Genomic DNA, 26737 nt, shown 5'->3' on the forward strand with positions numbered 1-26737 from the left:
CTACACCTCCGGCCGCCCGTCCCGGGGGGCACCTGCGGAGAGAGGCGAGGTGGAATCAGGGCATTTTCCCCTCTCGGTGCCGACACAGCCCGTGTTGTGCCGTGCCTACCTGTCCCCGCGTGCCGCCCGCAGCGCAGCTCGCAGTCGCGGCGGCTGTCGAAGCGGTTGGCGTTGCCCCCGCAGCCGCTGTAGACGAAGGGCCGGCACTCGGCGCCTCTTTGGCTGTAGTACCAGCGCAGCGTGTAGCGCTCGCAGCCCCCCTCCTCCAGGGGCTGCCCGCAGGGAGAGGCTGCGGGGACGCGGGGACACGGGGACGGGGTGAGGTGGTGCTCGTGGCACGGGGCAGCCCCGCACCGCGGCGCCTCCAGCCCTGCCGGAGCTCACCGTCCGCAGCAGGCTGCTCCGGGGCGGCCTCGTAGTCCTCTTCCTCCTCCTCCTCTTCCTCATCCACGTAGGTGCTGTCGTACTCCAGGTCGGTGGTGGCGGTGAGGAGGTGCCCGTCCTGCCCTGCAGGCAGCACCCGCTGTGAGCAGCCCCCCCCAGCACCCCCCTACCCGGCCCTTCGCAGCCCCATTTGGGCACCCCCGGGTGCTGGGGAGCAGAGAGCAGGGGTAAAGGGGACGGTGACAAAAAGCACGTGGAAGGCACTCACCCTCCTCCTCCTCCTCCTCGGCGTGTGACAGCTTCAGCACAGGGACGAGGGGAGCACCGGGAGCGGGGAGCGGCTGCGGGAAGAGAGCTGGGGGGAGGACGGCACGGGCATCAGAGGGATGTGAGCAGAAACTGGGGGGCTTTTTTCCAAATCCCCGAGGGAAATCTTCCCCCTGAGGGCATGGAGCAGCCCAGGGATGGGGTCCTGGGGACACCGCGTCCCCCCAGGGCTCGGAGGTGCACAGCAGGGATGCCACACGGCTCCTCGGGGGAGGCGGCAGGGCTTTGTGGGGGTCCCAGGCTCTCCGTCACCTGTCTGGCCGTGTTCCCTCTCCTGGCGGACGCTCCTTCCTCCTCCGTGGGCAGCGTGAAGGATTCTCCTGGCCTGGCTCCCCCAGCCTCCTTGGAGACAAACCCCAAGCTCTTCCCGTGCGCCCCGCAGCCCCCTGCCCCATCCCACCCACTGCTGCTCCCCCAGCCCCGGCACCACAGCAAGGACCAAGGGATCCCAGGGGATCCCAGGGGGTCCCAGGGGGTCCCGGTGGCCTCCAGCCCTCCCAAAAAAATCTGGTGGCTTATCTGGGAGCACAGGGAAAGGGACGGGGACACAACCTGAGTGCTCACGGGAATCCAGGCGCCGTGGGAGCTGCCCTCCGCACGCTGTGGGACAGACGGGGCAGGGGTTAGGGGCTGGGGGGATCACGGTTGTAGGGGATTAGGGGCTGTGGGGGACAGACCCCAGCCCCGGGGTGTGCAGGGGATGCTCACCGCAGTGCTGGCTCATCTCCTGCCTGACGTAGGCTCGGATCTCCTCCTCCTACCGACGAGCGGGGGGGGGGGAACAATGCACATCCCAGGGGAAATTAGGATTAGAGATGAGGAAAAACTCACCCCTGGCACAGCCCGGAGATGGGGCACCCTCCTCCATCAGCATCCATCAGCGGGACAGCCCCGGTGCCCTTCCCCCTGTGCCGGGGGGGGGTCCCGCAGCCCCTTACCGTCATGCCCGGCTCCCCCTTCTCCCCGCGGAGCCCCTCGGCGCCGGGACTGCCCTAGGGGGAAGCAGAGCAGAGCTGGGAGCCGTGCCCGGGGCTCCCCGGGGCAGTGCCGGGTGCCCGCTCACCCACCTGCTCTCCTCGCTCGCCGGGGACGCCGGGCACGCCGCGAGCCCCCATCACCGCCTGCCCGGGGGGGCCCCTCTCCCCCTGCCAAGGATACGGGATCAGGGAGCTGGGACACGGCTCCTGGTGCCACCACCCCCTTGGTTTCTCCAGGGATAGGTCCTGGCCCCCCTCTCCTCATGGCACGGACTCACCTTCTGACCCTGCATGCCCTCGGGACCTCGCGGGCCAACGCTGCCCGGGGGGCCGGGGGGGCCGGGAGCCCCATCACTGCCCCGGGGGCCGGGGGCACCGATAATGCCTGGGGAACCCTGCGGGAGAGCAGAGGGACGGGCTGGGGACGTCCCATGGGGGGCACCGGGGGCATGCCCTGGCCCCACACTGGGGTGTCCCCGAAGCACCAGCTGCCCCTCAGGTCCTACAGGAGCCTTTTAAAAAATGATTTGTCACCCGGTTCAGTGACAAAGTGATTTTAAAAAGCGATTTGTCACCCAGCTCAGTGACAGAGCAGAGCCCTGGGTGGCTCTTTCGGGAGGATTATGCCCCGCAGGGTGAGACTTGGTGCTGGTGAGGGCAGAGCAGGGCGATGGATGCGTCCCCCCCCAACCACTCACCCGGTCTCCTTTCTCCCCCTGGTCTCCTTTGGCTCCCTGCTGCCCATCGAATCCCCGGTCGCCCTGGGGGGAGGAAGGTGCAGGCAGTGGGGGACCACGGGGAGCAGCCCCAGGACCATCCCCGAGGTCCCAGCACATCCCCGAGGTCCCAACGTGTCCCCGAGGTCCCAGCGTGGCCCTACCTTGGGTCCCATGAGCCCCTCCTTCCCGGGGACCCCTGGCACTCCCGACAGCCCCAGCTCTCCCTGCGGGACGAAGCAGACATGGGTGAGCCCCCGCCGTGCATCCCCCCCCACCCCATACCCCAGTGCCATCACTCACCGGCTCTCCTTTCCTCCCCGGCAGCCCCGAGCGCCCCGGCAGCCCCGGCTCTCCCTACAGCGGGCAGGACAGAGGCAGGGAGGGCGTCAGACCTCAACCTTTGGGGTCACCCCCAGCAGGGGACCCTCACCGGGGTCGGGGCCCGTGCTCAGCCATCCCCGGTGGCTGTGGGACGGACGGAGGGGCTGCACAGCGTGGGCACCCACTCACCTTCTCCCCCTTGTCCCCATCAAGGCCACAGGCGCCTTTGATGCCGCGGTCACCCTGCAGGGACAGGGACAGGGACAGGGACAGGGACAGTCACAGCCCTGCCCATCCCACGCGGGTGCCATCATGCAGAGGGGATGAAAACCCACCTTGGGGCCACGCAAGCCCAGGTGCCCCACGTCCCCTTTCTCTCCCCGGGCTCCAGCGATGCCGTCCCGGCCGGGCTGTCCCTGCGGGAAGCGCACAGCGTGGTGGGGACCCGTCCTGCCCCCTGGCAGCGTGGCAGTGGCATCGGGACACGGCTCCTCACCGGCTCTCCCGGCTCCCCCGGCGCGCCCACTTCTCCCTGGAGAACACAAAATCCAGGCTCAGGCCATGGGGACGGTGCCCCCAGTGCTCCCAGTATCCCCCAGTGGCTTCCCAGCTCCTTCCTTACCTTCTGCCCGCCGGGGCCGCGTGCCCCGGGGAATCCCGTGGAGCCCTTCTCGCCCTGCTCGCCCCTCGCCCCCTGCAAGCAGAAACGTGGGGCACGGGGACACCGACGTGCCCGGGTCCCTCCATCCCTGTGTGTCCCCCCCCCCCCCCAGCCCCATACCTTCTCTCCGGGCGTGCCCTGCTCGCCTTTGTCCCCTTTGTCCCCTTCTGAGCCCTTCGGGCCACGGTCTCCCTGCAGAGGGGGAGGCAGAGGGATGGGGTCAGGGAGATGCCAGCTCCCCAGGGCAGGGCAGGACCGTGGGGACACCGTGCCCCCCCCCGGCACTTACCGGCTCCCCCTTGCTGCCCCGCGCCCCGGCGGGCCCCTCCACCACGACGGTGTCACCCTGGGAGAGATTTGGGGTGAGCAGGGTGGGGGCACGGCCCCGCTGTGCCCCCCACCACCCCACCCCAACCCCGGGGTCTCACCTTGTCTCCTTTGGGCCCCATGGCCCCGACGTCTCCCTATGGGGACAGGGTGGCGAGATGTCATGAGGATGGAAAGGGGCAGCACCTCCCTGGGGGGTTTCCCCCCCCCTCCCGGCTCCCCAGCCCCCTTACCTTGTCCCCACGCTCCCCTCGGACCCCCGGCAAGCCCTGTGGGACAGAGGAGAGGGTTTTTTTGGGGGGGGGAGGGACACCCAGCTGGGGGGGCAGCGGGCTGTGGGTACGTACCGTCGGCCCGCGGTCGCCTGCCAGCCCCGGGCGCCCGTCTTCACCCTGTGGGGAGGAGAAAAAAGGGGGTGTGAGGGAAGGGGTGTGGGATTGGGGCACCCCGTGTGGGGCTTGGTGGTGGGATGGGGGGGCTGTGGTGGTGCCTACCCGCGGGCCTGGGTCGCCGCGCTCCCCTCTGGCTCCTGGCAGCCCGGCCCCGGGGTCACCCTGTGGGAGGGGGACAAGATCTAGTCCCTAAGTCCCCTCTGGGCTGTGTCCCCCCACCCCATGCCCAGGGGACATCCCGTGACCCCGCTGTGCTGCCCCAAAAGCCTGAGCGGGCTCAGCACCCGTGCTATAGGGCCGTCCCCCAAACCTTACCTTGTCCCCCTTCTGGCCAGAGGCCCCGGGTGTGCCCTAAAAGAGAGGAAAAAAGGTGGTGCCAGGACCCCGTTGTCACCCTGCCTGGGCCAGGATGGCAGCAGGGACAGGTCCTGCCCCCTCCCTGGGGGCACCGCAGCCCCCCCGTCCTCACCGCTGGCCCCGGGGGTCCCAGGGGTCCTGGTGGTCCGGCGGCGCCGTCCCTCCCGGGAAAACCGATCAGCCCCTGGGGGGGACACGGTGCTGAGCGGGCAGGGATTGGGGCAGGGATTGGGGCTGTTGAGACCCCTCTCGGGGTGGGGATTGAGGCCAGGTGCCAGCCCCTGCGTTACCCGCTCCCCCGGGGCCCCCGGAGCGCCAGGCTGCCCGCTGTCCCCTCTCAGGCCCGGCTGTCCCGGTGCCCCGGTGCTGCCCGCTGAGCCCGGGGGTCCTGGGGGTCCCGGCAGGCCGATGTCACCCTACAGGGGGGAGAGAAAAGAGATGGGGTCCAGGGAAATGGGGGAGTGCTTCTGCCTTGTCCAAATGGGCCGGGGTGGCACCGGGGACATGGACAGAGCCGGGGGACACAGGGACAGGGATAGGGACAAGGACAGGGACAGGGACGGGGACAGGGGTTACCTTCAGGCCCTGAGGCCCGTCCTGTCCTGGTGGTCCCCGCACACCGACACCCGGAGAGCCCTGCGTGGGGGGGCAGAGAGCACGGGGACGGGGTCACCCCTTGGGGGCACGGGGTGGCCGGGCAGCGTGTCCCCGTGGCGGGGACGCTCACCTTCTCCCCCTTGGCTCCGGACGCCCCCTTGGCTCCCTGCGAGGACACGGAGCCGTCAGGAGGGTTTTTGGGGGTGGCTGGGGTACGGGTTAAAGGGGGGGCTCCCCTTGGGGAGGTGATGGTGCTGCCTTCACCTTCACCCCCCCCCGTGTCCCCTACTCACGTCTTCCCCGGGGTCTCCCGGCTCTCCGGCTCCTCCGGGCTCCCCCTGGTAAGGGGACACAAGCAGACAGCGGGGGGAGGTGACTTTGGGGTGGAGGGGGGGGGGACAGAGGTGATGGGACCCCCACGACCCCCTCCGTGCCCGGGGCAGCTCCTCACCTTCTCTCCCTTGGGGCCGGGCAAGCCCCGGGCGCCCTTGGATCCCTGGGGAGGGGGAAAAAAGTGTTAGGGATGGGACAGCAGCACTGGGGGGGCTGCAGCACCCCAAAAGAGGGGGGCACAGGGCAGAAATTGGGGTCAGCAACTCACAGGCTCGCCCAGCAGCACCCCCTCCAGCAGCGCCGGCTCGCCCTGCAGCGACACGAGGCTCAGCACCCTACAGAGCCCATGGGGGGCTCATGGGGGGTCTGTGGGGTCCCCCCCTTGCACCCCAGCTCCTTACCTTCTCGCCCTTGGCACCGGGGGGGCCGGCGACGGCCTGGGGCACAGGGGAGAGAGGTGTGAGGTTAGGGGGGGCTCTGCTGCATCCCGCTGATCAGGGAAAAGCCGCGGGGAGCCCTGCGCTCACCTGCCCCGGGGCTCCGGCGTCCCCTGGTTCCCCTTTGGGGCCGGCAGGGCCCGAAGGTCCCGGCACACCCTGGCACAAAGCAGGCAGCCCTCAGCCCTGTGCTCAGCCCCGGGGGGCTGGCAGGGGGGCTGCCCGGCCCCGTTACCATCTTGCCGGGCATCCCGGGCTCGCCGTCCTTCCCCGACACGCCGTCCCGACCCGGCACGCCCGGCTTGCCGCTCTCCCCCTGGGGATGGCACGGATATGGGGCTGTGAGCAACCCCGCAACCCCCCCCAGCTGTGGGGTGACGGGTGGGGAAGGCACGCTCACCACTTGTCCTGGCAGCCCGGGGGCACCCGGAGGACCCTGTAATGGGGACACAGCCGAAAATTAACCCAGGGCACGGGTATAGGGACAGGCAGCTCGCAAGGTGTGGGTCCCTGCGGATACCTACCACCAAACCGGGGGGGCCGGGGGGGCCGGGCAGCCCTATGCTGCCCTGGGGACCAGGCAAGCCCTGCAGTGGGAAGAGTGGGGTCAGAGGGGAGGTGCCACGCTGGGACATCTCGCCAGGACATCAGCTGTCCCCTGGGAAGGGCTTTGGGGTCGGGGACCGGGTAGGGGGGAGTGGAGGCTCACCCGGATGCTGGCACCAGGCTCCCCGGGGTCGCCCTGTGGAGACAGCACCCGCGTCAGTCCCACCACCCCAACAGCCCTGCCACCACGTCCCCATGTCCCCCTGAATCCCCCCAGGGGCTGGCTCCAGCAGGGGACCAGCCCCACATTTTTCCCCATAGCCCCCGGTGCCAGCAGGGCACCGCGTGTTCCTCTGCGGGGTCAAATATGGTGATGATGATGATGATGATGATGATGTACCTTCATCCCAGCTGGGCCCTGGGTCCCTGGGGGGCCAGCGGTGCCCTGCAGGGAACAAGGGGACATTTCATCCTCGTGGTGCCCGCTGGTGGCACGGCTCCTCAGGACGAGGAGGGGGCGGCAGGACAGCGCGGTCCCAGTGTGGGGACAACGGGGACACTGGGGGGGGTCCTTACCGGAGGTCCTGGTGGTCCCGGCTCTCCCTGGTTGCCCTGGGGGGGGAGGAAGAGATGTGGGCAGCGGGACCCCACTGCACGGTGGCTCTGGGCACCCGCACCAAGCAGGGGCAAGCACCGCCAGACCCCACCAGGATGCGCCGTGCCAAGCGCCCACGGGGCAAAAACCAGGGGAACGGGGACATGCAGGGGGGGACAGGGACACGCAGCGGGGGGACGGGGACCTACCGGGCGTCCCAGCACGCCGGGGAAGCCTGGCAAGCCCTGCAAAGAAGCACGTTAGAGCCAGGGGGTAAGCGGGAACCCGGCACCTCCAAGCAGCCCCGCTTGCCCCAAAAGCTCCCCAGGGGATGAGCACGGTGCCACCGCGCAGTACCCGGCTGTGGGGTACTTACTGGGGGGCCGGGGGGCCCTCTAAAGCCCTGCGGGCCCTGTGGGGGAGGGAAGGAGGCAAACAAGACGTGAATGCTCCCGTTGGGGCTGGTGGCAGCTGCTGTGGGGCCACGGGAGCTTCCCACCCCTCCCGGAACGCACCCCCCCTGCATCCCCCACTCACCGGTTTCCCCTCGGGGCCGGCCAGACCCCTCTCTCCTGGGAGGCCCTGGAAGAAGAGGTGGAGGCAGTGGGGTGGAGATGGGGCCGTGGGGATGGTGGGGATGGGGATGGAGCCCATGAGGATGGGGATGGAGACGGAAATGGAGATGGAGACCATGGGGATGGGGATGAGGATGGAGACCATGGGGATGAGGAGGATGGGGATGATGGAGATGAGGATGGAGACCATGGGGATGAGGATGGGAATGGGGATGATGGAGACAGGGTTGGAGACCATGGGGATGAGGAGGATGTTGGAAACAGAGGTGGAGACCATGGGGATGACGGTGATGGAGACCATGGGGATGAGGATGAGGATGGGGATAGAGACTGTGGGGATGATGGGGATGATGGGGATGATGGAGACAGGGATGGAGACCATGGGAATGAAGACGGGGACCATGGGGACGATGGGGACAGAGGCGCAGTGCCATACTCACCGGGGACCCATCCCTGCCTTTCTCTCCAGGCTCTCCTCGCTCTCCCCGCTGCCCGCCTTCGCCCTGCCGTGGGGAGAGGAGCGGGGTTGTGGGGCCAGCGCTGCAGGCAGGGCTGTCCCCATCCCTGTCCCCCCACCCACCCCCCACGGCCCCGCTTGCCCCCAGAGAGGGCCATCCCCGGCTGCGCCCCTGCCCGGGGCTTGGCCGGCAGCACACGGAGAGGGGAGAGCAGAGAGCTGGTGCCGAGCCCCGAAAAGGGAGCGCAGGAGGAAGAGAGAAGCGGAGGAGCCACGGGAGACTTACTACACGCAGACCTTATCTCCTTTGGGTCCTCGCTCGCCCTCGGCACCCGGCTCACCCTGCAGGGAGGAGGAGGAGGAGGAGGAAGAAGAAGAAGGGATGTTGCCAGCCTCACGTGCTGCCCCAGCCCAGCTCGTGGCAGCTGTGGGGCTGTCACATCGTCCCCAAACAGCTCCGGGGGGCTGGCCCCGTTGTCGCCCTGCTCCTTTCTCCCCGGACACCCACCTTCGCTCCCTTGGGTCCGGGGAGGCCGCGCTCCCCTGGGAAGCCCATCAGGCTGCCCTCCATCACGTCTGCCTGCGGGCACAGCGCCATCAGGGCTGGCAACCGGGGGACCCCCTGGAGGTCCCCCAGTCCTCCCCGAGCCCCCCGTGCCAGGGGGCTGGACGTGGATGCCTCTTGGAGAGGGTCCCCGGCAGCACCCGTCACCTACCTTGGGCCCTGGGGGGCCTGGCAAGCCATCTCTGCCCTAGCCATAAGGAAAAGAAGTGGAGCATCAAAGGGACAGCGGAGGGAAATGGGGCAGAGCCAGCCCCTGCCTGGCTGACCCTGGTCCCTGTGGGGCTCCCCAGAGAGCCCCCATCACATCACCGGGGGACAGAGGGGGACAGAGGGGGGACACTGTCCCCGTTTGGGCTCACCTGCTCGCCCCGGTCGCCCTTCTCACCCCGGTCGCCCTGGGGAAAGGAGGCAGTGGGAGGTCACGGCGCTGTCCCCAAGCCCAGGGCCGGGTCCCCCAGCCCATAGCCCCCCACTCACCTTTTCCCCAGGCCGTCCAGCCTCCCCCAGCTCCCCAGCCCGGCCCGGTACCCCCGGGATGCCCGGCTTGCCAGGCTCCCCCGGCTGCCCGGGCGGCCCCTCGGGGCCCCGCTCACCCACAGCCCGGCCCACGGGGCCCTGGGGGCCGGGGGCACCTTGGTCTCCTTTGTCACCTTTGGGTCCTCGCTCACCGGGGAAGCCTAAAGAGCCCTGCAAGAAAAAAAAATCAAAACCAACAATAACTGCACCAGGCATCCCAAGATCGGCTGGGTCTCCGAGCTAGCCAGGAAGGGGGACACAAGGCCATGAATTTGGGCACAGCACGGGGATGGGGAGGTGCCCACGGGGGTCCCCAAAGCCTGGCAGTGCTCACCTCTCGTCCCGGGGGGCCCCTCTCTCCTGGCTCCCCCCGGCTGCCCTTCTGCCCCCGCAGCCGCTCGGCCACGGGCAGAAAGGAGTCCGAGCTCCCGTCGTAGGCACCCGTGAGCTCCTTCAGGGATGAGACCTGGGAGGGAGGCACGAGGCACGGCTCAGGGGGCTCAGGGGCCGTGCTCCCCGGTCACGGCACCGGCCCCGGCCCCGCCGAGCGCAGGGCAGCCCCCGGCCTGCCCACCTTGATGCCGAGGGCTTCCAGGCTGCGCTCGATGTTCTGCAACACAAGGACATGAGAAAAAAAAAAAGGAGCTGGCGTGGTGCTGCTGGGGCTCCGGCGGGGGTAGAAAAACTCACCAGCCCCTTGGGGGGGTGGAAAACTCACCACTGCAGTGCCGGGGTCGCCGCGGACGCCAGGTCGCCCCTGTATTTAGGGCGAGAGGGAATGAGATGTAGGGTGAGGAAGGGGAGTGGGGTGCAGCTGCCCTCAGTAGGTTTCAGAGTTAACGCCACTGGGCGCTGCCTAGGAAAGGGCTGCGGTCCTCCTGGGTGCTCCCAGCTTGCCGGGCTCAGTGCTGGGTACTCACCGGCTCCCCTCGCGGTCCAGGCTCCCCTGGGTCCCCCTGAAATACAGCAAAAGGTGTCAGGGGGAGCGGGGACCCCAAAGGACTCGTCCCTTGGGGTTTGGTCCCCCCAGAGCTTCGCCACGGAGGGCTGGGCTCAGGAACACACCTACCTTGGGTCCCGCAGCCCCGCGGAGGCCTGGTGACCCCTAGAAGACATGGAGGGGACACGATGGCACCCACGGACACGATGGCAGTGCCCCAGGGGAGCTGTGGGGCACGGGTCCTGCTGGCCCCATGTGGCACCGAGGGCTTGGGGACTACAAACCTGGCCTGGGGGGCCGAGCTGCCCGGGAACGCCAGGCAGACCGGGGGGCCCGGGGGGTCCGGGCACGCCGCTGTCCCCCTGCTCGCCCTTGGCACCGCTGCGGCCCTGCCAGGAGAGCGGTGTCACCCCGGGGTGTGGGTGCCCAGGAGCTGTCCCCAGTGGGGACACCCCACAGCCACACGGGGCAGCCCCGGCTCGGAGGTACTCACATCTCTGCCAGGGGCCCCAGCGTCGCCTTTATCACCCTGGAGAGGGGAAAAAAAAAAGAAAAAGAGAGAAAAAGACTCAGAAGGACGCGTCCCCAGCCCCAGAGCCCTGCCAGGGGGCTGCCATCGTGGTTATGGGGTCGGCCCAGGGTTCTGCTCCTCACCTTCCTCCCGTCCTCTCCTGGCGTCCCGTCTTCTCCCTGCAGATGGAGGCTGTGAACCAGTGCCAAAACCCCAGTGCCCCTGCCTTGGGACTGGGAGGCACAGGGCTGGGGCCTTTCACCCCACACCTCCCTCTCCTTTGGGGTTTCCAGCCCTCGGGGTGCCCCGAAGCCAACCCCAGCTGCCCTACTCACGTTCTTGCCGTTGAGGCCGGGCTTGCCATCGTCACCGGGTTTGCCCTTGGGGGGAAGAAAAGGTGGTGAGAGCCACCCCAAAACAGGCATTCGGGGGGGCTCCAGGGAGATGGAGAGGGCTGGGAGCATCTGTAGGGCACGGGGCAGGGCATGGGGTTTGGTGTCGGGTACTCACGGGGAGGCCAGGCGGCCCCAAGGGTCCCACGGCGCCAGGGGGGCCCTGCTCCCCACGCAGCCCCGGCAGCCCCTGTGGGGAAAGGAGACGGGGGGAGGCCTCTGCAGCCCGATTTGGGAGGAGGAAGCAGGGCTGGGGGTGGTCCACGGGGCAGGAGCACAGCCCCAAGAGGTACTTACGTCCCGGCCGGGGTCCCCCTGCTTCCCCGGGTCCCCCTGTGGATGAGGAGGATGTGAGGGATGTGGCTTTTTCCCACGAGCATCCCCATCCCAAACCAGTGGGATGGCTCCTCTGCCCCCTCTGGCCCACCACCTCCTCCAGCCCCCTTTCCCGGTGCCCCCCGCCCAGCCCCACGCTCACCCTCAGCCCGGGGGGCCCTGGGGGCCCAGGTTTCCCTTCCAACCCATTGCGGCCGTCCAGCCCCGGCGGGCCACGCTCCCCCTATAAAGAAAAAAAAGGAAAAAAAAGACTCAAAAGGATGCTTTTCCCCAACACGGGCAGAGAGGTGGCACCACAAGCAGGGATGGGGGCGTCCCGGGGCAGCCCCCTGCCCCTCACCTTCTCTCCTGGCGAGCCTCGGTCCCCGGGGTCACCCTGTGGGGTGGGAAGAGGAGGGAATAAACCCCTTGTCACCCCCAACCGGGGGCTGAGCAGGGCACGGACCCCGCCGTGGGGCAGGGGGCACTCACCCGTGTGCCAGGGGGGCCGCGGGGACCCTCGATGCCCTGCAAAAAAAGAGCTGCTCAGGGGGGGCAGGGGCAGCCCCGTACCCACCTTCACCCCCTGGCACCGCTCGCCTCGCTGCCCCATTGCCCCCCACACACCCCACACGTACCCGCTCTCCTGGCAGGCCGGGGGGGCCGGGGTCACCCCTGGCACCCTTCGCACCGTCCTCGCCGGGGTCCCCGGGGTCCCCCTGGGGGGGAAGGAGCCGAGGAACCGTGCTCAGAGGGTGAGCACAACAAGCAGGGGTCCCGCAGCGTGACGCCGAGCGCCCCGTGCGGGTTTTTTGTTACCTTCTCGCCCTTCTCCCCTGCTCCTCCGAGCCCCGCATCCACCTGCGGGGCAGAGAGGGGCCGTCAGAGCCGGCACCGACCACGCCAGCAAGGAAAAAGGGGTTTGGGCAGGTCTTACTGCTCGTCCCGGGGGTCCAGGAGGTCCCTGCGAGAAGGGAGAGAGGGAGGGGGGTCAGCGGGAGCTGCTGAGAGCCGGGAGGGGACGGAGGGGCTGGCAGGGGGACAGCGTCACTCACCGGCTCGCCGCGGTCACCCTTGTTCCCTGGTGCTCCTGGGGCGCCCTGTGGTAGAGGGGACGGGGTGAGGACGCCCCCATAGGATGAGGGTGCCCCCATAGGATGAGGGTACCCAGGTGGAGAAGGGCCGAGGGTGCCCCCATGCAGAGGGTGCCAGGGGCACGCCCGCGGTGCCACTCACGTTTCTGCCTTCAGGCCCTGGGTCTCCGAGGTCGCCCTTCTCCCCGGGGGGGCCGCGGTACCCAGGCAGCCCCTAAATACGGGGCGGGGGGGGCACACGTCAGGCTGAGTCGCTCAGGGGTCTCACCCGGCCCCGGTCTCCCCGCTGACCCCGTACTTACCCGCGGGCCCCTGTCTCCGGGTTTGCCAGGCAGGCCTGCTTCGCCCTGTGGGACAGAGGGGGTGAGCGGGGTTGGGGGCAAGGGGGGGACACGGGGGGGGCAGTGCCCCATCAGGACCCTCACTCACCGGGGTGCCTTCGTCACCTTTCTCTCCACGCTCGCCCTGCGGCGCAGGTCAGCAGCAGCAGCCGGGGGACAAGAGGACAAGTCACCAACGTCCCCACCCCACAACCTGCCCCAAATTGGGGCCGTGGCACCCCCGCAGTGTCCCCCCCCCAGCCCCCAGCCCCACGTACCTCCTTGCCACGCAGCCCTGTCTGCCCCGGTGTGCCCGCTCGGCCCGGCTCGCCCTTCTCGCCTGGCTCCCCCGGGTCCCCCTAGGTTGGGGAGGAAAGCGGGAAGAGGGTCAGGGTGGGTTTTGGGGGAAAAGGGGGGAAAAGGGGCTCAGCACGGCACCGTCTGCTCCCCCGAGCAGTGCCCTTCCAGATGGATGGACGGAGAGAGGGGTGATGCCTCCTGCAATGCCCTTACCTTGGGGCCGCTCCTGCCAGCGAGGCCGGGGATGCCCTGGGGGTCGCAGAAGGACAGCACGTGGTGTTACGGGGGGACGGGGAGGGTGTCGGGGTCGGACACCCCACCCCTAAGCCCCAATCCCAACCCCGCGGGCTCACCCGGACTCACCCGCTCGCCCTGCTCGCCTTTGGGGCCGGCCGGGCCTGGGATGCTCAGACCAGGGGCACCCTAAACACAAAGGGGAGCAGCTTGGGGCAACGGGACCGGCACCGTGTGACAGCAAAGGGGGCACCCAGGGGGGCTGGGGGAGCCTCAGGGGGCTGCGTGCCCCTGTGCCCAGCCCCAGCAGTACTCACACGGGCTCCTCTCTCCCCCACATCGCCCTTGGGGCCAGGAGGCCCTTCTGGTCCCGGGAAGCCTCTGTCACCCTGCAGCACACCAAGTGGCACCATCAGCCCCCCTATACCTCCCCTTTCCCCACCCCATAGCTGGGGAGCAGCGCGGGCGTCCCCATGGTGCCGACATCCAGCCCGGTTGTGCTGCGGGGACACCGACAAGGGACAGGGGCAGGGACAGGGACAGGGACAGGGCTACCTTCTCTCCTCTGGCACTAGCCACGCTGGTCGCCTGCAGGAGAAGCAGTGGGGACAGTGCTGGGCGCTGCGGGAGCTCCCTGTCCCGGGTGCGGGGTGAGGTGCCAGGGGGTACCGCTTACCGGCTGGCCGGGCTCGCCGGGCGCTCCTGGCTCACCCTGGGGAGACACGGCTGTCAGGGCCAGCCCCCTCCCCACAGCCCCCAGCCCCCCAGGCACCCTTCTTCCCCCTCACCTTCTCGCCCCGCGGTCCTGCTGGCCCCGGAACTCCCTGGTGAGGAGAGGAGAGCTCAGGGGGGTGGCAGCGCCTGGGCACGGCCACCCCGCTGTCCTCAGGGCTGCGTCACCGCCGTCCGTGCTCACCTCTCTGCCCGATGGCCCCGGCCGTCCCGGGGCTCCAACTTCACCCTGGAGGAGGGGAAAAAGAGGAAGAGGAAGGTGCCGGGGACTGCATCTCCCAGGGAGGGCAGGCAGCACCCCAGCCCCCAGCCCCCAGCCCCTACCTTCTCGCCCTCGGGGCCCGGCGCACCACGGTCCCCCTGCGGAGTGAAGCAGAGGAGCGTCTCAGGCAGCCTTCCTCCCACCCCACACGCTGCCCCAGGCCCCACGGATGAGGCAGGGAGCCGTGCTGATCCCAAATCCCACCCCCAGACCCCTGGCAGTCACCCCAGTGCCACGGGGACCCCAAAGATCACCGAGGCAGGCAGCCCCCAGCCCCACCTCACCTTCTCGCCCGTCTCTCCCAGCTCGCCCGGCGCCCCGCGGTCTCCCTGGCACAGAAGATGGGGTTGGGGGCTGGCAGGACCCACAGGGGGTGGCACAGGTCCTGGCACAGCCCCTGAACCCCTTTTCTCCCCCCAAAAGGTGCCGGGGGGTGCGGGCACACCATAGGAGCACCCTCGCAGCACTCACCTTCCTGCCCTGCTCCCCGGGCAGTCCCCGCGGGCCCTGCAGAGGAGGGCAGAGATGTCACCTCCCGCGGGGGGAGCGCGTCACCTCCCACCTCGCCCCGTCCTGGGACACTCACCCGGTCCCCTGGGTCCCCTGGGCGGCCGGGTGGCCCTGGCAAACCGTCCTCACCGTCACCCTGAGGGGGCAGGAAAGGTGGCAGGACACCGTGAGATGGGGACGTGCGTCCCCACTGCAGAGCCGGGGGGGTCCCCACCACCCTCTTACCTTCTCGCCCTTGGGTCCAGGGGTGCCAGCAGGTCCCCGAGGGCCGGGATCCCCAGGCAGACCCTACAAGAGAGCAGTGAGGGGGCAGCTCAGCCCCTGGGGGCAGCCGGCTGCCCGTGGTCCCGCTCCTTTTTGCTGGCCCGGGGGCTGGACTCACCGGGGGGCCTGGCTCCCCTCGGGGCGCTGCCCCATCCACAAGTCCTGGGGGGCCCTGTGGAGACAGGGGTGGGCTTGGTGGGACAGCCCCACAGCTCAGCCCCTCCAAGGGGGACATCTTCACCCCCAGCGAGGCGCCAGGGGCATGTGGGGCCACTTACCCTCTCCCCTCGGTCGCCCTTTTCCCCCTGCAAGGGTAAAAGCGAGAGGGTAAGGGTGGGTCTGGGCTCTCCTCGTGCCTCACCCCACCCCAAAATGATGGGGCAAGGGCTCGCAAGGGGCATGGGTGATGGAGGGGGGCACGGAGAGCAAACACAGCAAGGAAGGAGCCACACAACACCAGGAGCATCGCGTGGGGGAAGAGGTTCAAGCTGCGGGCTGTCCCCCTGTCCCCGTACCTTTACGAAGTCTCCCGGAGGTCCCGGTGGCCCCATGGGCCCCGTAGGACCCAGAGGGCCTGGATCTCCAAAGGGTCCCCGTGGGCCAGGGCTTCCGGGGGGGCCAGGGCTGCCCTGGAGGAGAGAGATCCCCGTCAGAGATGCTCCATCAGCACTGGGGGGGCACGGGGTGCGGGTGGGGACCCCCCCCCAGCATCCACAGCCCCATCCGTACCGGCGTGCCCGGCTCCCCTTTCCGTCCGGGCAGCCCCTGGCCTCCATCCACAATCACCCTGGGCTCTCCCTGAATGAGGAGAAAAAAATAGAAAATAATTAAAATTAAATAAAATTAAAATAATCAAATAAAATTAAAATAATTAAATTAAAATAAAATTAAAATTTAAATAAATTTTAAATAAAATTAAAATAAAATAAACTAGAATAAATAAAATAAAATAAAATAAGTAAAATAAGTATAATAAAATAAAATAAAATAAAATAAAATAAAATATAAAATAAAATAAAATAAAATAAAATAAAATATAAAATAAAATATAAAATAAAATATAAAATAAAATAAATCAGCGTTCCCACGGATCCCACCGTGCCCCTGGGGCAAGGCGCCCTGGGGTCTCCCCAGCCCCGGGAGGTGCAGGTGAGGAGATGTCCCCCCCCCAGCCCCGTGCCCCTCACCTACCGGCTCGCCTTTTTCCCCTTTCAGGCCAGGAAGCCCCGTCGGTCCCCGCGGGCCCTGGGGGTGAAAGGTGGGAGTGAGCAGGGGGGCGTGTGGGGGGTGAGGGGTTGGGGAGGAGGGGGCCATACTCACGGGATCCCCCCGGGGGCCGGGGACGCCCTGGGTGCCCTGGAAAAGAACAGCTCAGGAGGTGAAAGCACGGCCCTGATGGGGTGGGGATGGGGATGGGGATGGGACGGGATGGGATGGGATGGGATGGGGGCTCCAGACAAGGCAGGACTGCCCAGAACCCTTGGCCTGGGGGGCACGCACTGGGGACAGCGGTGCCCCCACCAGCCAAGGAGACCCCCAGGTGCCAGGAAAGGGTGGGCAGAGAGCTTAGGGAGCAGGCAGGGGGGGCTGGGTGATGGGCAGAGCCATCAGTCGGGGCTGGATTGGTCCCAGCACACCCATGGGGACACCCACGGGGACACCCACACTCACCGGCTGGCCGGGAGACCCGGGGTTCCCAGGGCGGCCGGGGCTTCCTGGCACCCCATCAGCTCCAGGGAATCCCTGTGAGGGAAAAAAAAAAGGATTATGGCAGTGCCACAGGCGTCCCCAGCAGCGCTGGCCCCAGTGCCACCATCCCTCTGCACACCCAGCAGGGGTGTGATGGGGCAGCGCGGCTCCCCCCAGCTCCCCCTCACCACACAAATTTGGGGGAGAGGCTGGAGGGGCAGGAAGAGGACCCCAGGGGCCAGGACCCTTTGCCTGGGGACGCCAGGCTGTGGGGGTAGTGGGGACACTCACTCTGTCCCCCTTCTTTCCTGGCTGCTCGATGCTCTCTCCTGGTGGTCCCCGTGGTCCTACAGGTCCCGGGGGGCCCGGCAGCCCGTGGCGGCCCTGGGACAGCAGAGGGGACAGGCTTGGTGGCAGGTGGTGGCCGAGGGACGCTTGTCCCCTCCACTGCTGCGGAGACCCCCTGCACCCCCAAGCAGGACATTACCGGCTCTCCGGGAGGGCCCGGCTGCCCCGGCCGCCCCTGTGGAGACAAAGCCAGCGATCAGCATCCTCTGCAGGCTGTCACGAGCAGGATTTGGGGGCACGAAGCCCCGCCACAGCTGCAGGGGGGTACCCCGAAACACTTACCGCCTCTCCAGGGTCCCCTTTATCACCCTGCAAGGGGACAGAGTAAAAGGGTGAGGGGCTGCACCCCTCTGCCAGCCCCACACATGGGCAAGACGAGGAGTCCCCAGTCCCCACTCAGCCCCCATGGCATGGGGCCGCTCACCTTGGGGCACTGCACGGCGCAGGGCTTTGGCTCCGGCTCCGGCTGGCGAGACAAGGGGAGGACGCATCAACCCGGGGAGGGATAAACCCTAAAACCACCCCCCCATGGGGGCTGCTCCCCCTTGAGGCGGCCCAACCCCTCACCCTGGTGGAGATGATGGTGCAGAGGTCGTCGGTGAGCTCCCCCTCCAGCTCCTGCAGCGTGCCACGGCGGGGGAAGACGAAGCGGGGGTCCTCGGCCGTCACCACGCGCCGCAGCTGCTCCCGGTCCGCCCCCTCCAAGCCCACCGCCAGCACCCGCACCCCTGCGCCAGCAGCACCCTCAGCACCCGATCCGGAGCACCCTGGGGGGTCCTCATCCCGTGGGGACCCCGTCCTGAGGGCACCCCGTCCCCCTCACCTGCAGCCTTGATGTCCCTGGCCGCGGCGATGGCATCGTCCCCCGAGGGGCCGTCGGCCAGGACCACCAGCACCGCCGGCACGCCGGGACGGCGCCCCGCGCCGGGGCTCAACAGATAGGTCCTGGCGAAGGTGATGGCTGCCCCTGGGGGAAAAAAAAAAAAACAAAAAAAAAAGGATGGTGGGGGTGTTAGGAAGGTCCCACGGGTCCATCCGGCCCGGCCCCAGCTCGTTCCCCTCACCGATGGCGTTGCCGCTGGGCTCCTCGTAGCGCATGGTGCGGATCTGCTCCAGCACGGCGGGCAGGTCGCTGGAGCGGTTGAGGAGCAGCCAGGGCAGGCTGCGGTAGCTGTAGGTGGCCAGGCCCACCTGCGGGGTGTGGGAACCACAGAACGGATCGGGTTGGGGCCCTAAAACCACCCCCACCTGGCTCCAACCCCCTGCCATGGGCACGGCACCTCCCACCGGCCCCATCCAGCTCCCCCGTGCCAGTGCCTCACCACCTTCCGAGCCCAAAATTTCCTCCTAACATCTAAACTCTTGGTTAAAACCTTTTTTATAATCCTCCTTTTCAGGACCAAAAGGAACAGGGGCGGCACCCCCCACCGCAGCCCCCTACCTGGGTGCCATCGGGGCCCAGGCGCCCCAGGGCGGTGACGGTGTTGGAGAGGAGGCTGCGCACGGCCTCGGCGCCGGAGGAGCTGTCACGGGTGCCGTGCACCAGGAAAACGATGTCACCTCGGGCGTCCCTGCAGACTGTCAGGGTAAAGGGTGAGGCGGCCACCAATATAGGGCCATCACCAGCCCCGTGTCACCCCCTCCCCGGCACCCGGCGGTACCTGGGCGCTCGCTGACGGAGGTCTCGGCCCCCGGCGAGCTGCCGAGGAGCGGGCGGATGGTGAAGGTGTAGCGCTGGCCCAGGCGCAGCCCGGAGACCTGCTGGGAGCTGGCGGTGCCCGGCAGCGTCCGCCGTGCCTCGCCGCCGGCTGCCGGTCAAGGAGAGTCAGCGGGGATGGGGATGGGGACAGGGAGCCCCCCCTGGGGACAGCGAGCCCCCATTTGGGCAGCGAGCCTTCCCCCAAGCCACGTGCCCTCCTCACCTGCAGCGGGGCTCCAGGACAGGACGTACCCCGAGGCGCTGGGGACGGGGGTCCAGGTGAGCGTCACCGAGTCTCTGCGCACGTCGCTCACCCGCAGGCTGGTGACACGGCCGGGGGCAGCTGCCGAGGGGGAGAATGGGGTGGCCCGGCCCCATGGGGTAGCCCCCACCCTCCTCCGTCCTGAGGCAGGGTCCCCATGGTGGAGGGGCGATGCTCCCTCGGCCCCTTACCGGTGACGGCGGTGACGGTGACGGGCGAGCTCTCCCGGCCGCCCACCAGGCTGGTGATGCTGACGTGGTAGCGCCGGCCGGGCTCCAGCCCCCCCAGATCATAGGAGCTGGAGGTGGCCGGGAGCTGCTGGCTGCGCTGGGGCCCTCCTGAGTGGGGACAGAGAGGTGAGGGGCCGGGGGACAGCGTGGCCATGCAGGACGGGGACAAATCCACACTCACCTTCAGCCGGGCGCCAGGCCAGGCGGTACCCGGTGCTGCCGGCCACCGGCACCCAGGCGAGGCGCAGGCGCTGCTCCGAGGCCTCCGTCACCTGGAACCCGCTGACGGGGGACACCAGGGCTGCCTCCGCTGCAGGGAGAGGGGCAGGCGTTAGGGCAGGGGTTAGGGCACCCCGCCGGGGAGCTGTCCCCGTGCCCCGGAGCTCACGGGTGGTGACGATGATGGAGACGGGGTTGCCCTCCCGGTTGCCGACGAGCGCCGTGACCTTCACGGTGTAGGAGACGCCTCCCTCCAGGTCGGGGATGTCGAAGGAGCTGATGTGGCCGGGGACACGCTGGCTGCTCTCCGAGCCCCCTGCCGAGCACCACGCGTCAGCCCCGGCCCCTGCCAGCATCGCAGCCTGTCCCCATCCCCTGTCTCCATCCCCTGGTACCATCCCGGCGGCTCCACACCACGCGGTAGGAGGTGGCTCCCGGCACGCCAACCCAGGTGACACGGGCAACGTTGCTCCTGGACGACTGCACCTCCAGCCGGGTCACCGTCCCCACCTGCTCGGGCGCTGTGTGACAAGGGGAAGGTCACTGTCACCAGTACCCGGGGTGAATGGCACAGCCGGCACCAGCAGGCAAGGGGCTGCCTCACCTGTCCGCCCCGTGGTGGTGACAGGGGGACCCTCGCGGCCATCGACGATGGCAGAGACACCGATGGCATAGACGGTCCCAGCTCGCAGCCCCTCGATGGTGAAGGTGGTGGGGTCGGCGGGGAGGAAGCGGGATTGCTCCTGGCCTAGAAGAGACAGACAGGGTGGGGAGGGCTCCCACGGCATCACCGCCGCACCCCGCAGCCCCCACACTCACCATCACTGGCCCTCCATGTCAGCCGGTAGCCCCCGGCTCCTGGTAGCCCCCTCCAGGTGACCTGCAGCTTGGTGGGACCAACCTCCGCCACCCGCAGCTCAGAGACGCTGCCCACGGCCGGGGACTCTGCAGAGCCCGACGGCAGCGGGGCATCAGCACGGGGACACCCCAAAGGGCCCCATGGCCACCGTGGTGCAGCCCGGGGGGAGCAGGCAGCGTGGACTTACTGACACGGACGCTGAGCGTGGTGGCACTGCCCTCCCGGCCACCCACGAGGGCCGAGACGCGCACCAGGTAGGCGACCCCTTCCCGGAGGTCACCCAGCTCCAGCGCTGTCTGGCTGCCCGGGACGCGCCTCGTCCTCTCCGTGCCGTCTGCCAGGAGCAGGGCAGGAGCCTCAGCGCTGTCTGAGGTCCCCATGGTGCCCCCCAAGTGGTGCCAACCCTGTCCCCATCCCGCCGGCTCACCCTGGGTGTTGCGCACCGTCACTTTGTACTCGGTGGCGCCGGGGACGCCGGTCCAGCCCAGCCGCACCCTCCTGCCCGAATCCTCGAGGAGCCTCAGGTCCGTCACAGCACCCACGGGCGCCTCCACGCCTGCAAGGGGACGCAGTGAGCCGGAGCCAGGTGGCACTGCCATCACCCTACCCTCAACCGCGGGCTGGGACCGCTGAGCTGGGCGTCGCATGGCTCTGGTCCCAGCTCGAGCGATGCCACGCGCGATATCTCAGCCCCAGGGCACTGCTAACGAGGTTGGGGACATCCCCGGGGTCGTTCACTCACCCGTCTGGAAGGTGGTGACAGGGGTGGCCACCTCCCCGCCGTCGTAGAGCGTGTAGAGGGTGATGCGGTACTCGGTGCCGGGCTGCAGCCCCGTCAGCTGGTAGCTGCTGACGCTGCTGGGCAGCGACACCGTCCTGGGGGGCTCCGGTCCTGCGGGGAGGAGGGCAGCGTCACCGTGGGCTGCCACCCCCCGGGGTGACATCGGGGACGGGGCGCAACCCCGAACCCAACCTGTGGCTCTCTTCCACTCCAGGCGGTAGCCGCGGGCCTCGCGGAGGGCGAGCCAGAGCACCTGGATGGCCGTGGGGCCCAGGATGTTGGTCCGCAGTGTCTGCTCCGCGCCCGCCTCTGCAAACAGACCCGGTGGGGCTGTGCCACCCCGTCCCCTCGTCCCTGCTCCGGGACGAGGCCATAAGACCCACGAGCAGGGGCAGAGCCCACCCCGTACCCGTCCTCTGCCGGACGGAGGCCACGGGCCCCTCCAGCTGCCCAAAAAGCGGGGCCACCGTCACCACATAGTCCGTGCCGGGCTGCAGCCCCCCCAGCACGTGCGACGTCTGCCTGGCGTCCAGCTCCACCTTGCGCCGCTCCTGCCCTGCTGGAGGAGGAGGAGGAGGAGGAGGAGGAGGAGGAAGAGCGCCGGTACCACCACCGCCCTCCCGTCCCCATCCTTCCCTCGGGGACAGCGGGAAGGGGCTGTCACCTACCTGCCAGGGCAGCCCAGGAGAGGCGGTAGCCGGTGGCACCGGTGACGGGCTGCCAGGCCAGCAGCATGCTCTGCGCCGACACGTTGTGCACGGCCACGTGCTGCACGCCCGCCGGGCGCTCTGCGGGCAGGATGAGGCCGTGGTACCCCGCGGGGGGTGCAGCCGAGCTCCGCTTTTCACCCAAACCACCCCGTTTTGGGTTGGCGCACAGCGCTGCGCCCCCCAGGTGCCGCCCCACCCCGCAGAGCTCCCCTCCCGAGCAGGCGGTGCCCAGCGCCTGGCTTTTAGGGCCTGGAATGCTTTCTGCGGGTTAAGGCTGGCTGGGGCGGCTGCAGGGGTTGGGTTGGCAAAGCTGGAGGATTTCAGAAGGTGTTTCCCCAGGGCCTCATCCCCAGCCCTGCCCGGAGATGCTTTCACCACCCTCTTCCCTGGTGGAAACCGCGGTTTCTTCCCAGAAAGCTCAGGACTTGAATTAAACAAGAACTGTGGGGGTTTTTCATCCCCATTTTTACATCGCTTGGGGGAAAGCTCCTGTGGAGACGCCTCTGGAAAGCCACAAAGGAGCTGAAGGGGTGCACCAGGAGCTTTGGGGGCTCAGAGCATCACCCCACAGCCACCAGCCGTGCTCACCCCTCACCACCGAGGCAGCAACAGGCTGGGGAGCCTTATCCATCCCCGGGGGTCCCCGAGGTGACCTGAGGAGGTGTCCCCACCACCCCCTGTCACACCTGGGGACGGGCGCACGGTGCTTACGTGTCCTTGCAGTGAGGGTGGCCGTGGCCGCGGGGTGCTGCGCGTGGCGTGCCCGCAGCGTCACCAGGTACTCGGTGTCGGGCCGCAGGTTGCTGAGGGTGGCCGAGAGCGCGCCGGCCCCCAGGCTCCTCTCCTCGCCCTGGGCTGCTCCTGCAGGGGGACACCGAGGGGTCCGGGCAGGAGCAGGGGACACGGCCCGGCAGGGAAGGGGTGTCCGCGGGCCGGCTCCTCGCCCCGGGGATGCCAGGCAGTGCCAGGGGTGGGGAGCACGGGGCGAGGCTGGGACGGGGGCCAGGCACGGGCACCGCAGCGCCCGGGGGCAGGGAGGGCTCGCCAGGTGCAGCGGCACGGCCGGGTGGGGGGCTGCCACCCGCCCCCCGTGCGCACCCATGGGTCGTGAGCACCCCAGACATGTTCCCCGAGCCCTTGGGGGACACCTAAGGGTGTCCGGGTGGCACCGTCCCCTCTCCGGGGGGGGGATGTGTCCCCTCACCTTGCGCCGTGTAGCTGAGGACGTAGCCCTGCGGTGGCTCGGGGCCGGGCTGCCAGGCCAGGCGCAGGAAGGACGCTCCGGCCTCCACCACGCGGAAATCCAGCATGCCCCCACGGCTCTCTGGGGACACACAGGGACGGGGATGAGCCCCCGTGGACCGCAGGCACCCCGCCGTGCCCCTAGGTGGGTGCTCGGGGGTACCCAAGGGTGCCCAGGGGGATTTAGGGGTACTCACGGGTGCGCGCCCGTCCCGACACCGACTCGCCGAGGCTGTTGGCGTACTGGGCGATGACGGTGACCAGGTACTCCGTCCCCACACGCAGCCCCCGCAGCACGGCGCTGGTCTCCCGGGGCCCCAGGCTCACCTGGGCAGGGGCAGCGTCACCCCCACGGCGAGGCAGGGGACCCCCGGGGGACCCTAAACCGGCGCGGGGCTCACCTCCTGCCTCTCGGCCACGACGGGCTGCCCCAGCCCCGTCAGCGGGACGTGCTGCACCCTATAGCCGGTGACGGGGCCGCTGGCCGGGCTCCAGCGGATGCGCAGCAGGTCGGGGCCTCGCTCCAGGATCTCCAGGTTGGAGGGGCCAGCGTGGGCTGGACCGTCTGTGGGGGACCGACCCACAGGGGATGGGGACAAGGGCGTTAATGCAGCACCACGTCAGCTGCACCCAGAGCCGCACGCCAGCAGCCCCATCCCAAAAACGAGGAGGAGGAGGAGGAGGCGGGGGGTCCCGTACCCAGGGTGCGCAGGGTGCCCCCGGAGCTGGTGCACACCCGGCGCGTCATCAGCGGCACCAGCGTGCCCAGCAGCTTGAAGTCACCGACGTAGTAGAAGAAGAAGTCGGTGGGTGTCGAGGCCACGCGGACCAGCTCCGTCTCGTCGGCGTTCTTGATCCCTAGGGAGGTGGTCAGGGGGGCAGAGGGTGAGGGTGGAGACCCCAGCCCCACCGGCAGCCCCCCTCAGCCGGTGGTGGGGGCAGCAGCTGGCACGCTGGGCGCTCGCTCACCCACGGCGAAGACCTTGATGCCCTGGCTCTTCAGCTTCACGGCCGACTGCTCAGCATCATCCTGGGACTTGCCGTCCGTGATGAGGATGCAGATCTGAGGGGAGAGCCGCGAGGCTCAGCCCGTGCACCCCCTGGGACATCCCAAATAGCTCCCCCAACCCCGTGTACCTTCGGGACCCCGGGCCGGACATGCGTGGGACCAAAGAAATTATCAGAGACGTAGCGAAGGCCAGCACCGGTCCGCGTGTTGCCACCTTTGTAGCTCAGCTGCTGGATGGCCCTCCGGACACCCGTGCCGTTGGCGTGCTGGGAGAAGGTGAACTCCACCCTGGGGGGGGCACAGGAGGGGACAGGTCACCCCCCTGACCCCCGTTGTCCCCCCAGCCCTACCCCGTGCCCCGTCAGGCTCACCGCGGCTCGTCGCTGTACTGCACGGCGGCGAAGCGCACGGCCCTCTCGCCCACGGCGTGCACGAAGGGGGCCACCAGGTCCTCCATGAAGGCGCGGACGGCGCGGAAATTGTTCCTGCCGATGCTGGACGAGCCGTCCACCAGGAAGGCGATGTCGGCCTCCAGCACGTCCTCGCACACCACTGCGGGACGGCACCGGGGCTCAGGGCGCCTGCCCCCCGCGCACCCCGTGCCCAAGCTCAAGGGTTTGGGGTGCTGCAGAGCTGCTCGGGGAGGAGAAGCCGGGCTCCTCTGCCCCCCTGCCCGGCGCTCAGCACCCACCTTGGCTCCTTTTCTGTGCCACGACAGCCGGGGGGGCCAGGAGCACGGCGAGGAGCAGGAGGCGGCCGCTCATCGTGGGAGCCTGCGGGACAGCGGGGGACAGGGGGCTGCTCCGTGCCTCTGGGCACGGCGGGTGGGGCAGGAGCAATCCAAAGCAGCAAAACGCAATAAAAGACAAACCCCGCCGATGGGAAAACCGATCCGTGGGGGAAAACCACGCCAGGGAGCAGCCCCCGCGTGGGAGCTCACAGCCACGTGCGTGCCCGGTGCCTGGCCCAGCTCCAGCCCTCCCCGTGGCCCCGCTCGCTGGCGGTGCCCAGGACCAGCAGGATGGTGCCCGGAGCGGGCAGGAGGCTGCCAGGCGGGGTGTGCTCGGGCTCCTGCCTCCACAGGCCCGTCCCGTTGCCTGCTCCCGCGCCTCCCCGTGCCTTGGGGCTGCTCGCCCCGCTGCTCCTGCCCGCCGGCACCCCGTGGGTGCTCGCCCCCGAGAACGGCAGCGTGGGGACACGGGGGGCTGGAGGTGCCCACCAGCACCCTCACCCCGCTGCTCCCTGCGCTCCCAGCTGGGTGCAGAGCTGCTAAGGGTGTTGGGGGGCTCAGCACCGACCCCATAACAGGGCACAGCACCCAGCCTGGCCCCATGGGACCCCCACCACGACCCGTCCGAGCGCAGCAGGCACCCTCGGATACCCAAGCCCCCCGCGCACCTCTCCACGGGGGCCAGCCTGGGAACCCTGAGGGGCAGCGGGGGGGGCACAGCCCGTCCTCCTCGACCCCCCCGGAGCCCCCCACACACCCTCAGCTCCCAACCTGCGGGCTGCGAGCCCCCAGCTCCTCCCGGGGGCGCCGTGCCGAGCCGCTCCGTGCCGCTCCGTGCCGAGCCGGGCGCAGGCGGCCCCCGGCGCTCCCGCCCCCTTTAATCGGGGCGGCCCGGAGCTCGGTGCCGCCGCCTGGGGTGGGGGGGGGAAACGGGGGGAGAGCCACGGCCCCCGCCCCGTCCCGCCTATCCCCCAAAAAAAGGGCTTTTCCCACCCGCTCCCTCGGGAGGGAGGGGGCGCAGAGGGGTTTGGGGAGGAAGGTTTTTTGTTTGTTTGTTTGTTTCTCGTTTTCCACCCCAAAATGCCCCGGGATGGGGGAAGGAGAGATGGGAACGGGCCCCCCCCGGTAGCTGCTGTGGGGTCCCGGCCCCGGGAAGGTCTTTGGCAGAGGGCAGGGTCGTGGCAGCCCGGGCACAGCTCCCCTGGAAGGGCCAGCTTTTGGGGTCCCTCCTGCCCCGCATCTCCTGGTGCCAAGGGCAGAGGATGCTGGTGGGCGAGAGCTGCCCCAAAACAGAGAACCCCCAGCAGGAAAACTGCTGCTGGGCAAAGGGAGAGGATGCCAGCGAGGTGGGCAAGCTGTAGGACAAAAGCTCTGGGGACCCTGGCACCCCACAGTGCCCCAGCCTCACCTCCTGCCCACTGTAGGACCACGTGTTGGGGTTTGGGCTCAGGTCCTGCCCCGATGGACGCTCTTACAGGACCCCATCCTTCTGTCGGTGCCTGTCCCTCCCCGTGCTTACCCATACTGATGGGCACCAGCGTGCCCCGTGCCACCTCCCCACGTCCCCAGTGCCCCACGTACCTGCGCCCTCGCTGCCCCACTTGGGGCTGGTGGCCCAGGGGCTCCCCTCTGACTGCAGGGGGGCAGGGGGCAGCTCCAGGGTCATCTTCCCGCGGGTGGCGAAGGGGTCCCCGGGGCCACCTCGCAGCTGGGGGCCGGGGACAGGGCCACCTGCCACCCAGCGAGGATGCTCCAGGGCCGGCTGCAGGCAACTTTCCCAGCACAGGCTGTTCCCAAGCAGGGGAGGAGCGGTGATGCCCCCTCTCCTCTTAAAGGCGCAGCCAGCAGCGCATCCCCTCCTCTTCGTCAGCCATCCCCTCCTTGGACCCCAGCCCCAGCCCCAAAACCAGGCCAAACGGCCCCAAAAACCACTGTGGCCTCGAGTTTCCCCCTGCCCAACCCACGTCTGGGGTCCTGCTGCAGGTCCGGCATCCCCCGG

General features: G+C 68.9%; 1 protein-coding gene across 1 annotated transcript; it reads right to left on the bottom strand.

The window, feature by feature from the left end:
• COL7A1 (collagen type VII alpha 1 chain) lies at window positions 1-26730 on the bottom strand (the record flags this gene model as incomplete). Its single annotated transcript, XM_082768472.1, has 116 exons — window positions 1-32; window positions 110-289; window positions 385-507; window positions 653-739; window positions 1420-1468; window positions 1650-1703; window positions 1779-1856; window positions 1967-2083; window positions 2387-2449; window positions 2569-2631; window positions 2708-2761; window positions 2918-2971; window positions 3064-3144; window positions 3225-3260; window positions 3351-3422; window positions 3510-3581; window positions 3679-3735; window positions 3818-3853; window positions 3950-3985; window positions 4064-4108; window positions 4211-4270; window positions 4424-4459; window positions 4578-4649; window positions 4756-4881; window positions 5042-5101; window positions 5193-5228; window positions 5356-5400; window positions 5514-5558; window positions 5664-5705; window positions 5797-5832; window positions 5923-5991; window positions 6068-6148; window positions 6233-6268; window positions 6357-6419; window positions 6542-6574; window positions 6779-6823; window positions 6955-6990; window positions 7183-7218; window positions 7350-7385; window positions 7511-7555; window positions 7989-8051; window positions 8303-8347; window positions 8514-8585; window positions 8722-8757; window positions 8930-8965; window positions 9048-9257; window positions 9421-9552; window positions 9661-9696; window positions 9805-9843; window positions 10007-10042; window positions 10156-10191; window positions 10311-10415; window positions 10520-10555; window positions 10681-10716; window positions 10873-10917; window positions 11048-11119; window positions 11227-11262; window positions 11408-11488; window positions 11606-11641; window positions 11737-11772; window positions 11883-11963; window positions 12064-12105; window positions 12182-12208; window positions 12300-12344; window positions 12481-12552; window positions 12641-12685; window positions 12937-13017; window positions 13322-13381; window positions 13510-13581; window positions 13635-13692; window positions 13869-13904; window positions 13981-14016; window positions 14109-14284; window positions 14471-14515; window positions 14658-14693; window positions 14773-14832; window positions 14922-14984; window positions 15079-15132; window positions 15239-15265; window positions 15476-15589; window positions 15690-15758; window positions 16152-16205; window positions 16632-16703; window positions 16941-17033; window positions 17137-17172; window positions 17280-17306; window positions 17422-17463; window positions 17565-17725; window positions 17821-17964; window positions 18062-18188; window positions 18439-18575; window positions 18659-18805; window positions 18920-19039; window positions 19150-19296; window positions 19370-19723; window positions 19803-19928; window positions 20012-20155; window positions 20227-20352; window positions 20454-20600; window positions 20694-20822; window positions 21009-21158; window positions 21240-21356; window positions 21457-21603; window positions 21716-22018; window positions 22469-22618; window positions 22962-23081; window positions 23197-23326; window positions 23401-23564; window positions 23699-23857; window positions 23969-24062; window positions 24137-24296; window positions 24380-24560; window positions 24700-24781; window positions 25510-25649; window positions 26320-26469; window positions 26703-26730. The coding sequence occupies 116 exons, from the start codon at window positions 26728-26730 to the stop codon at window positions 1-3; spliced, it is 9558 nt and encodes a 3185-aa protein (XP_082624598.1).
• Between the last annotated feature and the right edge of the window lie 7 nt (window positions 26731-26737).

Source organism: Aythya marila (genome assembly GCF_965140915.1).
Source record: "Aythya marila genome assembly, chromosome: 10".
NCBI lineage: Eukaryota > Metazoa > Chordata > Aves > Anseriformes > Anatidae > Aythya > Aythya marila.